The sequence below is a fragment of the Nansenia antarctica genome, assembly GCF_963989245.1.
Source record: "Nansenia antarctica genome assembly, chromosome: 19".
Classification (NCBI taxonomy): Eukaryota; Metazoa; Chordata; class Actinopteri; order Argentiniformes; family Microstomatidae; genus Nansenia; species Nansenia antarctica.
Window position 1 is genome coordinate 22,246,260 of NC_137692.1, and position 15,285 is coordinate 22,261,544.

The following is a 15,285-nucleotide window of genomic DNA, read 5'->3' on the forward strand; positions in this document are numbered from 1 at the left end:
CAATATTATCAACAAATAACTTGTCTTGTATGTATTTACTCTGAGTCTATTACTTGTCATTATTGCTTCACATAATTATGAATCATTACATGTTATATTAACGCACAGTCCACACCTGTTCCATATTCTGCGAAATAATTCAGTATTGTAAATATCTCTGCTCTTATTTATACTTAAGCTCTTGCACAACTGTTCAGCTATTTCAGATATACAGAACACATTAATACTATTTCCCATACTCTGCTGCAGAATCATTCTGTATTGTAAATATTAATTCATTTTTATATATCTTACTTTATTTTATATCTATGCTTCTTGACGTTTTTTTGTACTACTTGCTTTTTAATTATTATTCTTGTTATTCTTATGTTGTCTGAATGCACCAACAACCACAGCACATTCCTTGTATGTGAAAACTACTTGGCGAATAAAGTCATTCTGATTCAGATTCTGGTTATTGGCGCTTCCTTTTGTATCTATCTAATATCTAATATCAATTTCAACAAAAATACTAATGCCTATTTTCAGCTAAAGTGTTCAATTTAGACCGGGGGGGGCTATAACAGAGCCCATCCAAGCCTGTCTTAGAGAGACTAGACACCATAACGTCCGCACTGGCACCATTATGACTGAGGAATAAACACAACATTTTAGATTGTCATAACTTCAAAATCATGATGCAGACACATCATATTTATGAGTGTGTGTGTGTGTGTGTGTGTGTGTGTGTCGAGATGAGATGGTGCTGTCGGGCCAGAACTTGCTCATCTTTGTGCATAGACTCAATTGAGCGAGCAGAGAACCAGCCATGCGTGAAACTCTCTACCCACAAATATTTTCATTGTTTTCATAATATCCATCTGGCTCTCGCTGATTGAATGTTTTGGTAGATTATTTCACAGATAAATGTTGATGTACCAAATCTATGGAATGATACAATCTGGAATATGTTACTGAAATACAATCGGTCAGGTTTTTTTTCAAGCACTAAGTTTGGACTGCTTATGGCACATATAATGTACTGCACTGGCGGACTCAGGGGGGGGGGGCGGCAGGGGGGGCGACTGCCCCTCCTGGTGCCCCCACGGTTGAAAAACGTCTCTCTTAAGTGCCCTTTTGTGTGGCGAAAATGAGAGGACGTGCCCTATTGGTGCCCCTCCAATGGTCTAAATGTGCCCCCACAGTTGAAAAACATTGCACTAAAGTGCCCTTTTGACTGGCAAAATTAGAGGATATGCCCTATTGGCTGCCCTTCCAATAGTCTAAACTTGACCATGTGCACTGATGGGGTGGCGGACTCAAACAGCTTGAGTCCGCCACTGATGTACTGTACACAAATATTGTTCCAAGGCGTGTGTTACACTGCCTACTGTATGTACAGTAGCCTATTGTAAAATGTTATGTTTCCATACTGAAATATAAAACACAAATACAAGAACAGAATGTTTGTTTTTTATTCTGAAATAATGTACACATCTCAGCAATGACAGTTGGATTTGTAAAGTGTTCTTCATACAGAACAAACAATAGAAAATAGAAAATAAGCCTTCTGCATATACTGTAAAGAAAAAGAAAATTAGCAAAAGTATCGCCTGGCATGACAAATCCAGCCCTGATATGCTTCAGCAGGTCAACCACCACATGCTTCCTCCATTGCTTGTAGGAGAGGTGTGCTCATGAGGCCTGTGTTCATATTCGGTTGTTAAGTCTGACGTCAAACGTGACGTTTAGCAATTTCCGGGTCCAAACCAGAAATTCCCTGCACCAGAGTACCAGTGTACTACAGCAGTGACAGTTCAATCGTTTTTTAGACTCGGATCTATTCATACAACAAGGGACACAGCACTTTCCCGTTTTTTCCCATATTTGTCAGCGTCTTTGAGCCTCGGAAAAGCGCTATATAACTATAATGAATTATTATTATTACTGAGGCATTTCGAAGACAGCGCCTCAGGCAACTTTGGACCCGGAAACACGTCACGACTTAACAACCGAATACCTTCCAATGACAAGCTGACAAAAACTCCTCACTATTGTAGGGGCCAAGGGTTGAATGGTGATGGAGGACGCCTTGGTGATTTATAGCTTCGCATATGGTGATGTTCCCATGGTGATGTTCCCCCCCTCACTGGCCAGGAACCTTGACAATGGCACGCTGGCCAATGACATTCCTTCCCCATTTCTGCCTTTTTGCAAGGTTGAAACTCACTTCATCAACGTGGTCAACCAAAGTGGCCCGAATCTTATCAGAGGCAAATGCTCTCCTAGGTCGTAGTCTTGCTCGTCCGCTTGTTCTTGCTCCTCCTCCTCCTCCCCCTCCTTCTCCTTCTCCTTCTCCTTCTCCTTCTCCTTCTCCTTCTCCTTCTCCTTCTCCTTCTCCTTCTCCTTCTCCTTCTCCTTCTCCTTCTCCTTCTCCTTCTCCTTCTCCTTCTCCTTCTCCTTCTCCTCCTCCTCCTGCTTCTCCTCCTCCTGCTCCTCCTCCTTCTCCTCCTTCTTCAGAGGATCCGTGTTGAGCAATGGACGACCAGAATAGCATGAATGCAACACTAAATAGATGTGAAACCAAACAGATCTTGTCTAAGGGCCTGTTAAAACGAAGCCTTTGTTTTAACATAGTAACATGCGCCTTGTGTACCACCAAACCTGATGCACACTATGAGTAGTGGCGAAGAAACATCCTACGCATGGCAACCTCTGTGGAGTCTCTAGACAAAATCACTAGATGTCGAAAATAGGCAGAATTAAACTGAGAGGAGGAAGTTTTCACTAAATCAGACCAGTTCAGAGTTAATGACAAGAGAGAGGAAACGTTCAGTTATGCAGCTGGAGTTCTGCAGTGCCATCAAAGCTGATCCACGACGATACGTCACACGCCGACCTCATATCAGTCGTCTATAAAGATTTTAGGGAGACAATATCCCATTTGACTATTCAATAAAAAACCCTGCCACTTTTGAGGTTTTTCCGTTTTCATCATCTTAATGGGGTTTGAATAGAAACAGCGCCTGGATGTTGTGTACGATGTTTAAATAACTTGAAGTCATGGTAATTGCGGTAAAAAGCTAGGCGGCAGATGTTGTGACGCTGGCGTGACGTGTGTGAGGAGAGGCTTGTGTGCAGATGTGTGAGGGGAAGGGTTGTGCAACTCAATTATGCTGCTGATGGATGAGGAGAAATGTCTCACCTAAACTGCAATTATATGTGTGATAATAAAAATAACTCATTAGTGGGATTATCTTGGATGGGAGGATGTAGGCAAAAACATGTGCTACACATACACACGCTAACACACTTACAACACACACACACACACACACACACACACACACACACACACACATACACAATAATGTGCTCTTCTTATACGGAAACATGACAGTATTCCTATCTTCAGAGTGTCTATCTGAATATCCTCGAACGGATTAATAACACACATGAATCAAGCAATTACTGTAAGCCAGCAATACCTGTGACCACAACAATCACTTTCATATTAAGGGACGCATGCGTGCACACGCACACACACACACACACACACACACACACACACACACACACACACACACACACACACATATAGTTCTGTGTGTAGAAACGGGATAAGCTTTACCAGCACTATCCACTTCTTACACAGCTTCCTACACAGAAAAACTGCAAAATAGCTTGCTTATCCTGATGTGAGGATGTGAAAATGTAAGGATACTGGGTGGTAGAACGCACATATCTAGGAAAAGTCATGAAAGGAGGGTCTGGGAAAATTTGATCGAGTGCAAAGATATAACAAAATGTTGTACTCACAGGGGTCAAATGACCCCTCATGACTAATGTGAGTGTTAAGGAGTCACAAAAAAGTGAACGAAAAGAAGTGAAATTGAAGGGTGGGGTAGACGGTAGAGTCACACATGGGTCAACTATCTGACCCTGCCTCCTACTGGCTGACGGCATACAGGGCTGAGTCTAGATGATAACAACCAACTGTCCTATAACGCCCACACACTCTCTCTCTCTCTGTCAGGATAGGCAAAGCCCCATCCTCCAAGAAGACTGTCAGCCTCTTGTTCTTCAGTACAAATTGTTTAAGAGCTTTCTGAACAGAACCCTTAATGAGCCAGGGGGGTTATGGGTAAGTGCACTCCCTATTTGGCATTAGTTCCCTGATCGCACAAAGCAAACTGACTCTGCCTGCGTTTCTAGTGTGGAGCAGCATTACCTATGCACGCATTACCTATGCACGCATGCAAGTGCATGTATGCAAGACAAGTGCACCCAAGTGTGCTCGCACGCTCGCACGCACACGCACACACGCACACACACACACACACACACACACACACACACACACATTTGTGAGTTGTATGTCGTTATGGGACTGGGTACCCATAAATGTTTTGCTGATGTCTTTTTCTCAATATCACCTTTGTTTGAGCATATAGAAAGTGATTCTAATAAACTCTCATTGCTGCAGCCTATAGACTGTAGTCTTGGTGTAATGTTTAGACTAAGACTGTTTAGACTAAGACTGTTTAGACTAAGACTATACTGTAAAATGTTATTCTTATTTTGTAAACCTAAAATAAAACAGATCAGAGCTTTTTTCAGACAATAATTGTTCATAGGGTCCCTTGAAAAAGGTATGATCAGCCCTACCCAAACTTAGCCTTTAAGGCTCTACAGCAGTAAACTGAATTACCACCACATGCAGACTTAGTGAGAAAAATAAAATGTACAACTACCATTCATGAAAAATGACAACCTATTTGAGATGTGTAGCAAGAAAACAACAGTGTGTCCAGAATATGCAATCAACACATTGGTTCTGAAACATAGATTTTATTCAAACAAACAATTAAAAATAGTTTATCTGCCAGAATACTTAAAGCACAATCGAAAGCAGAATTGCATACATTCGTAAGATCATTCTTTCGCATGAGTTTCTCTTTGAAAAATCTAAATGATCAATCAAAACTATAATCATCATTGTTAAAAGTTTAACAATTTCTATTGTGTTGTTTTATGTACATTTTTTGGACTGGCATGGTTTGGCCATGGATGGTGCATGGGATTTGGCAATGCATGTGTGATTGAAAAAAGACAACATGGAATGTGAAGTACACGCAGTAAAGGGTTGGGATGCAGATTAATTAACATGATGTAAAGGTTTTCCAGAAGAAGTTCTTGCACCCAGCCTTGCGTTCACGCGGGGCCAGCACGGGGCTTGCGGCGCGCTCCAGCTCCAGACGCACGTCCTCCTGCTCTCCGCCGCGAGACAGGTCAATGTCCCCCTCGTACGCCTCGTTCTCTGCCTGCGCGAGCTCCGTCAGCAGCTCTGCGAGTGTGTATCTGGCGAGTTCCTGCATGGCAAAATGCAAAATCATGTCAATGCAAAACATGTCAAATCATGCAAATCTCTCGTTATGTCCTCTCTCAGCAACATGCATGGGGGAACAGGTCCCATTAAGGCCTTAAAACCTATATGGAGAGATTCGGCATGCACCTTGCTTTGCTTTTCCTCACATTTAGTATACGAAATCTTCGTTTAAGAATGATTTCCATTGAAATTGTATTGAGTTGCATTGTATTTGACCATGCATAAATCCATCAGTTACACAGTTTTTCACTATATGGAATGATCTGATTCTGATTGCACGATTCTCTTCAGATGAATAAGCAACATTACAATCAACTTCATTCTTATAAATTAGTCTTTGACTCTCAATGATTGCACTGCTCAGCCACAACAGACGCTGAGCTAAAATCTTACTCCCAGGCACATCGTGATGTTAGAATTATAAGGTTCTATCTCCATTTTTGTCAAAATTGAGTTTTTTTACATAATCTGATCCATTAGGTGTTTATTAATGCCTGTGTGGTGTTTTTATTTAAAAATGTTGACATTTTTGAGTTAGTAATTCATAAAATACAAAGGTTCCATCTCACAAAACATAATGGAATGTAAAAACTTTGAAGCTCATTATCTCTGAACTACCCTAAACGGAGATAGAACCTTATCATTCTAAACGGAGATAGAACCTTATCATTCTAAGCTCACGTCATAACATCCTATCGTCTTCCGAGACTGCGAAGCCATTGACCATTGAGGCCCATTGAACTTTCCTAGTTTAGATGGTATTGCACAATTGGTCGTAAGATAGATAGGGTGAACATTAACATTAACAGTTGCCGCTTTTCGCTCAGAATAATTTGCTTTAAAACGTTTAAAACACATTCCCATTAACACATTACACTCTGCTTTTAGGGCTCTCTCTCTCAATGGCAATATCAGCAAATTCCCCTCTACCCTCTTCATTTAACGGGCACATGGAGATCAGCACCTTGGACAGCTCTGCGCGTCAGCGTGAGAACACATTGGAAACTCAATGGCAACACTTTTCACAAATCTCAAATCTATATTGAAGTGTATCCTTTCTGGCTAACAAATCTGTCATTTACGAAGGAACGGAATGTCGTGAGGTTAGAATTATAAGGTTCTATCTCCATTTTTGTCAAAATTGAGTTTTTTTTACATAATCTGATCCATCAGGTGTTTATTAATGCCTGTGTGGTGTTATTTTTAAAATGTTGGCATTTTTGAGTTAGTAATTCATAAACAAATACAAAGGTTCCATCTCACAGAACATAACGGAATGTAAAAACTTTGACGCTCAATATCTCTGAACTGCCCTAGACGGAGATAGAACCTTATCATTCTAAACGGAGATAGAACCGTATCATTCTAAACGGAGATATCTAGAACCTTCTCGTTCTAAACGGAGATAGAACCTTATCATTCTAAACGGAGATATAACCTTATCATTCTAAACGGAGATATAACCTTCTCATTCTAAACGGAGATATAACCTTATCATTCTAAACGGAGATAGAACCTTATCATTCTAAACGGAGATAGAACCTTATCATTCTAAACGGAGATAGAACCTTATAATTCTAAACGGAGATAGAACCGTATCATTCCAAACGGAGATAGAACCTTATCATTCTAAACGGAGATAGAACTCGTTACCTGTTTGCCCGCCGGTGCCAGGAGTGATCTCTGGAGCAGTTGGCGGAGTTTGGCGTCGGATGGCGCCGCGGAGACACGGCTGATGGCCAGGGCGCACAGGGAGAGGAGCGCCAGAGCGCACTGGAGACGCATGGAGACCATCTTCTTCTGGGGGTCTCTGGGGGCCGTCAGAGAATGAATGAAGGTTTGGAGGGACAGATAATCGTTTAGGTGTTCTTCAAGGTGGTTTCGCTGCTCCTTCTGCTGTTCTAGATCCCCCTCCAAACAAGCCTTATAAACGGTTCGTCTGACGTCAGGTGGAAAGGGGGGGTTTCCTTATTGCGCGCAGTTTTTGGCACGTGAGTGAGTTTCCACCGATTAGAGGCGTAAGCAAGCATCCCTAAGGGGGAAAAAACAACAATATTTTCATCTCCTCAATGTCGTTTCCAGGCATGCGAAAATGTCTTATTATTTGAATGCATGTCATTTCAACGAGATTGAGCTTTGCAAAAGTGTTACACTTTACACTTCGTGACGTTAGAATTATAAGGTTCTATCTCATTCATATCTATCTCATTCATATCTTTTTTTACATAATCTGATCCAGTAGGTGTTTATTAATGCCTGTGTGGTGTTATTTTTTAAAATGTTGACATTTTTGAGTTCGTAATTCATAAAATACAAAGGTTCCATCTCACAAAACATAATGGAATGTAAAAACTTTGACGCTCAATATCTCTGAACTACCCTAAATGGAGATAGAACCTTATAATTCTAAGGTCACGAAATGATAGGCACATTTCTTTAGGCTTCGATGAGTACATTTTGGCCAGGATTTAACAGTTCAGATGCTGCTGTTGTTGTTGGAAATATGCAAATAGTTGGATACGACTTCAAGTTCGAAGATACCTTTAATGGTGATCGTTTTCCTCATAGAAGTACTGCATTAAGCATTATTCACTGAATGTTGTGCACTCAACATGCAATGATCTGGTTCCTCACACTCGTTGATCGTGCGTCTCACTCGTGCGTCATTACGCGTGTTTGGCGTAAAGGACCTTTGGAGCTTTGTCAGTGTATGAAACAGATGCTTTTGAACATAACTCCGAATATCACACAAGTCTACAGTAGGCCTAAACATGTTATCCCAGACAAATTATGTACCGAAATAATATATTATTAATATTATATTATTAGATCCTGCACTTTCTCATGAGGAGATGTATATTTATGTCCACAATTACATGACTCATGTATCTCAAACTGGGCAGGAAATGTTACGTAAGCCAGGAGTGGCTTACCCTAAATCATTTAATTACATTGTATCCTGTATATTTAAATGACACTTGACATTTGATTTACATTTGTTTCATATGCTTGTTCAAAGTTTGGTGGGGAACAACAAGTCTACTTAGCAGATGATCTAATCGGAGAGGACAGGACACACGCCATCCTTATGAATGAATGAATGAATGAATGAATGGTCTTTATTGTCATTAATACAGTACAGGTACCATACAACGACATTTAGGAGGGGGGGCTCCCCTGGTGCTTGGAAAAAAACTAAAAACAAGAGGGCCAAGGGTAAAATAAAAAAGGGAAAAGAGCTGGTTTACATAAATAAAGGCTATGTACACTATCTACTATACTATACTACTATACTATACAATAAAACACTGTGCTGTACTCTATGCTATGCTATAAATATTCTAACATTTCCTATCTCTGAACCTTATGTACACAAGGGTTGTCATATTGCACATAGTATTGTTGCACATTCATTTAAAGTGTCGCAGTTAGCAGGTTTGAAATGTTCACAGTTGTATTTCAATATTGCACTTAGGTTTTACAATCTGGTAGCTGCCATCAGATTGTCTAGACTCTAGATTGTCCAGGGCCTAGAACCTAGGTCTTTGCTGTGTTCAGGGCCTGAATGGCCCTAGGGTAGAAGCTGAGCTTCAGTCTATTTGTCCGTGCGGACATGGTCCTGAACCTCATAGGTACTTATGAGAAACGTGTTGCTCATGAGGGGCTGCAAATATTTAACACATTTACTGATCATAGCTCAAACGGGACAGGCTTGCTCAAAGTTGAGAATTTCAGTTGTTTACTATAGCACCCTCCCTGGGCCAAACAGTGTAATTTTGTAAATGCCGGTGTGGTGTCAGACAATGTCTGGCTTACTTAGATGTCACTATTACATTCCAATTTTTGTTCATGCATTTTAAAGAATATTTCGATGTTATCGCAATTCATCAAAAGCAAAAAAAAATCATAAACCAAACCAAAACCAAACTTCATCAAACTGGGCATCCTCCCCTCTGGAAGTTGGGAAATGTTTTTCAAACATCAGAAACGGCTTTTTCCTGCAATGTAGAACCATACTCATTATACCTAATTATATGTCAAAGTAGCTAGCAGGCCAATGCTTTATAATATTGCTAGGTGGCTAAAAGCTAAACATTATCATTTAAATTATTCCTCATCAAGAGGAAACAAACAGTTTCCTTAGTGGCAGCTCATATTGAATAAAAAAATCTGTGTGTCACTCTACGCTCTCTCATCCTGCGTATGAAGATACTTCACGTATTCGGTTGTTAAGTCGTGACGTCAAACGTGACGTTTAGCAATTTCCGGGTCCAAAACAGAAATTCCCGCACCAAAGTACCAGTGTACTACAGCGGTAGAATGACAGTTCAATCGTTTTTTAGACTCGGATCTATTCATACAACAAGGGACACAGCACTTTCCCGTTTTTCCCCATATTTGTCAGCGTCTTTGAGCCTCGGAAAAGCGCTATATAAATATAATGAATTATTATTATTACTGAGGCATTTCGAAGAGAGCGCCTCAGCCAACTTTGGACCCGGAAACACGTCACGACTTAACAACCGAATAGGCCTAGCGTCCTGCCTAGCCATTCCTGTGCAACTTGAAAGCAACTTACTAAGGAGAACACTGATCCAGTCAGTGTGCCCCTCTGCAACATACTGCTGACAGATGTTTTTTTTATAACTAATTATGATCAAACATGGGCTTAAAAATGATAGGTTCAGTAATTAATTTTAACATCAGAACAATGATACAACAGCAAAAAGCTGAGGGGGCACGTGCCCCCTATGGGCACAACACCTCTGGAATGAGGGGGCATTTTTATGTTAAATTCTGATTTGTTGATTCACTCACACAAGTCATGTCACTATGAACACTGTAATCAATATTGTGCAGTCTACATTCACATGATAGATTTTGTTCTGATATTTCAGCCAAATGTTGGCTTCCATGACTTTCATTGACATCTCATTGGCTCTTATGTTGACAGACACACAGAGAGAATGAATACTGGACGAACCAGAACGTTTCTGAACTTTGAAGTTTCTGGCAGAAACACCAAGAACAAGACAATTGTCCAATCACCTTTGGGTACTGTTACGACCCCATATAAGGTCTAGGGATATGGGGTGCAACAGTAAGATAAAGCCGGGGGGGACAAGAACCAGAGGAGACAGGAGAATATAAATAAAACAAGATTTATTTTAAAAAGGTAACAAAAACAGGTTTCCGTGAAACACATTCAACTGAAAACTACTCTATAAAAATAAGAGAAAATGAACCTAATGTATAAATAAAGGATAAAGCCATTTACTGGCCAACTAACAGAGATCAAATGCAAATAAGACTAAAAGGATAAAATACAAAAAGACTAACAAAACACAACCTACAGACCTGCGATACCACACCACAGCTGTAACAAAAAACCAACACAACCAAAGTTGTAGTCTGGCCCCCTGGCCAGTGTCTCTCCCAGCCTTTTATCCTCCACCTCCCCCCTTGATTGAGGATGGAGCACAGGTGTGCCCAATCAGGCCGTCACCATGGCGATAGGCAGGAGGAAGGACAATCACCTGGGAGGAACACAAGAAACAAACAAAACCAACACAGGACCACTGTCAGTGCTGGGCCCTTAGAATCGTCCTAACTTACCACCCCCTAGCGGCGCCCCTGGGACCACACACTACAGACGTAACAGTACCTTGAAATAGGGGGACTATACCTAAAACATTTAGTCATTATTTCTGAATGGTGAAACCAATATGGACACAAATGTCACAAAACAAAAGTTGAGAATCTCTAGTTTTTTACCTCATAGTAACTGTTTGATTTCAAATACAAACCCTTGACGTGCAAGAGCTTCTGTTCTGCGTTGTATTCATACGAGTAACAGTAACAATATGTGATATGATTAAATGCCGAACAACATCCTGATGTCAAGGATATTGGTTGGATTTCTGTGTTCTTCTTTTAGTTAATTCAATGATTAAAAATCCAGTATTACAGTATGTGTATGAATGTGAACATGTCGTGAGCTTAGAATGATAAGGTTCTATCTCCGTTTAGGGCAGTTCAGAGATATTGAGCGTCAAAGTTTTTACATTCCATTATGAATGAATGAATGAATGGTCTTTATTGTCATTAATACAGTACAGGTACCATACAACAAAATTGTGTAGGGGGGGCTCCCCTGGTGCTTGGAAAAAGACTAAAAACCACAGGGCCAAATGTTCTGTGAGATGGAACCTTTGTATTTTATGAATTACTAACTCAAAAATGTCAACATTTTAAAAAATAACACCACACAGGCATTAATAAACACCTAATGGATCAGATTATGTAAAAAACTCAATTTTGACAAAAATGGAGATAGAACCTTATAATTCTAACGTCACGATGTGTATGAATGTGAACATGTGTGGGGAAACAGAGGGATGATGGGTCAAAAGAAAGATAGTGTCGTAGGACTGTAGCACATCACCACAGCACCAGGCCTCTCCTGTTTGTTCTCAGCTAGCGAGATTTCAATGTGCTGATTGACAGACAGTGTGAGTAACTCGCCACCCCTCTGGCAGAATGAGATCAGCTAATAGCATTTCCCCGTAGAGAGCATTTGCAGGGAGCTAGACACGACAGCTCATACTGTGCTGAGTAACGCTCTCCTGTCCCTGATCTCTTTCAATGCTGCTGGGAGGAGTAGGGGAATAGTTTCATCAAAGTGTTCAGTGAAGATAGTAATGAGTTTCCTCTAACAAACACTTTTTTTTTGTTATCCATTTACATAGATGGACTTGACTGATGCAATGCTGGTGGGATGCCTCGCTAGTCTAACACAACACCATCATACTGCCAAAGCGTGACGTTAGAATTATAAGGTTCTATCTCCATTTTTGGTCAAAATTGAGTTTTTTTTACATAATCTGATCCATTAGGTGTTTATTAATGCCTGTGTGGTGTTTTTTTTAATTTATGTTGACATTTTTGAGTTAGTAATTCATAAAATACAAAGGTTCCATCTCACAAAACATAATGGAATGTAAAAGCTTTGACGCTCAATATCTCTGAACTACCCTGAACGGAGATAGAACCTTATCATTCTAAGCTCACGAAAGGCTGAGACCTTGACTATCTTTACATGCAATCCTAACAGCTTAGAATGTGGGAACATACTATACATTTAGTAGGGCTTAGATTTGGGGGGAGGAGAGCACAAATTATTATTTTTTCCAGATTATGAAAGGGCAGATTGTAAGCTTTCAAATGTGTCATACATTGAAATCTGAAACAGGTTGAAGAAGGTATGTTGATACCCCCCCAAATCAATGAGCCGAGAAATTCTGCCTCATAGTTTTCACACACTTTTCACCAGCAGGGACATTACCTGTCATTATCTACCTGTCATCTGTCAGTGGGGTTGTCCGCTTACCCTCAAGGAAACTTGCAGTGCTGGTGACTCACATCAAGATCTCATCTCTCAGAGCCTCTCACATCATTCTGTAAGACAAATTTCAAGTCAGAGCTGTGGACACTTCTATAGTGTAGGCTTGCATGCTTTCCATAGACTCATGAACATAGTGTACTGTACTTGTTGAAGTCATCCTACATACTGCACAGAAAGAAATAGGCTAGTGAAATCATTTCAATCCACAGTATTATTCTACAGCAAATCTACAAATCAGCAACATTCTCCAGCATCAAGCAGTTTGTGAATGAATAATTATTTTTGATTCCACACAACATTAGGCTACTGTTCATTACAAAAGCATTTACCTTTTCTATAATATCTCTAGCTAGCTAACTAACACTTGTTTGGCTAGTGTGGTAAACCATTTTTTTCACAGCAAGACTTGTTTTGCTCGATTGCAAGGTTTCACAATTCCCGACATGCGGACCTTTTCACCAAGCCGTGAATTTGTTTTTAAAATTAAAGGACCCTCCTTTCATGACTTTTCCTAGACATGTGCGTTCTACCACCCAGTATCCTTACATTTTCGAAATCACATCAGGATAAGCTAATATAAAGCCAATTTGCAGTTCTTCTGTGTAGGAAGCAGGCTAATTTACAAGCGGCCAACTAGTGGTCGTTGTGTGTAAATAAATAGCAGCTTGAGCATTGAGCATTTGACCCCCGAGGCTGCTCTTATAGTAGGTAAAAAAAGGCACGGCTGTTCTAGCCTGAAAAGTTTTGAAATACTGGGCCTTGCCCCCTCACCATCTGGTCCTGGGCAGGGGAGGAACCTGTGACGGCAGAGCCATCAGCAGACTGGGAGGACAGGAGCGAGGCAGCGATGCCGGGGGAGAGAAGGCTGTCACGTCATGCCCCATTAGACCAGCTGACGTGTAATTACTCTCCTCTTCTCTTCTCTCTCTCCCCCATCCTTCTCCTCTCTCTCTGACTCCCACCCCACACTCCTCTATCCTTCATACGCACACACACACAGACACACACACACCGCTTGCTTGTGTGTTTAATTTACTGGTTTGTCCTCTCTTCCGCATGGATCGACAGCCCTCCCTCTCCCCTCCCCAACCTTGACATCCATTATTCATGAGAGCTCAGGAGAGGTGTTTATAAAACATACAGTGATTTGAATCACACACATACCCTGAATGTCAGCTGTCACATTCCTCACATTGTGTGTGTATGCGTGTGTGTGTGTGTGCGTAGTTCAGTATGGTAGATTACTTTTATCATGGTACTGTACATGTTCCTCTACCAGGATGTACGTATGCGTCTGAATCACTCGGTCCCTGTGGTGTCATTTGAATATGCATCCTGGTATGTGATGTCAGCATGTCAGCACAATATGCTAATGACGGGTTTGAGGACAACAAGAAAAGGTCTCTCTCATGTTGCTTGTAATGGAAACCACACAATGTTAGCTATTAATATGACTTCATACTGATACTTGATTCATACTGTGCATAGTTCTTGAACTTTGAAATTGATCTGTCACATTTCTGACGCACCATCCTTGTTTTTGGAATTGCTCACTTTTGTTCTCAATCTTCTTCTGTTACTCTATTCTGACACTTGGCTATTTTCTTTTTTCTTGAGGCGTGTAAAATGGAGAAGCTTGGATGATCATGTGTGAAAATGACTTCATCGCTTACAGACGTCCTAAACCCCTCCATCCTTCTCCGTCCTGGCAAGCCGCTACTCTAAAACCACCTGTCCACTCATAACACAATGGCCCGCTAAGTCAAACAGCCAATCTGCTGCTTGTGTGTCACATTTGACCTCATCACCTCTCTCCCTTCATGCACAACCAATGGGGGATTGCATTTTTGTGGAACATATGAGAGGATCCGAAATACATTCTCAAGAGAGACAGTGAAAAATGATGGCAATGTTATGCACCAAGCCTCGTTCCCCGTCTTGGCTCCAATAGTGAGATATTCTTGCTGTCAATCAGCCACATTGCAAGGAATGTATGTTTATTCCCTCTGAATTCTGGGGACATGGTTTAAGGAAGAGTGGAGGGAGGTCAGTCTAGGGGAAGGTGGGGGTACACTGGGACATCATTTTAGCCTTACTAAATGATCTAACTGAGGTCAGACACATAAAGCAGGGGCTTCGAACACTTCTCCTCTGGTACTGCTCAGCCTGCGGCCTCGTACCTACGACCGAATCACAGCCGTGCTGATATTCAGTATAACAGCACGACCTTGAGTGTGATGTTGCTTGAATAAAGAGAGGCTGAGCAGTTTTTTAGTTAACAGTAATAAGCGACAACAGATTATGATTTGTTTGTTTATTTAATCATAAAAATAAACAAAAAATAGTTCCGCAACTGAACTTCAAATGGACGGTTGCCTAGTAACGTGAACACAAACATGTAGTCTAATTAACGGTCATTTAGTAGAACATCTGTGCGGTGGAGTGATACATATAGTTAAAAGTCCCAGTGCTGTTATACTGTATATCAGCACTCATGGAATGCCTCTCGTCC

At 40.9% G+C, this 15,285-nt stretch overlaps 1 protein-coding gene across 1 annotated transcript; it reads right to left on the bottom strand.

Moving 5' to 3' along the window:
• Window positions 1–5,141: 5,141 nt before the first annotated feature.
• Window positions 5,142–7,162, bottom strand: sst1.1 (somatostatin 1, tandem duplicate 1; the record flags this gene model as incomplete). The annotated part of the gene is made up of 2 exons (XM_080549289.1): window positions 5,142–5,351; window positions 7,022–7,162. The coding sequence occupies 2 exons, from the start codon at window positions 7,160–7,162 to the stop codon at window positions 5,142–5,144; spliced, it is 351 nt and encodes a 116-aa protein (XP_080405415.1).
• Between the last annotated feature and the right edge of the window lie 8,123 nt (window positions 7,163–15,285).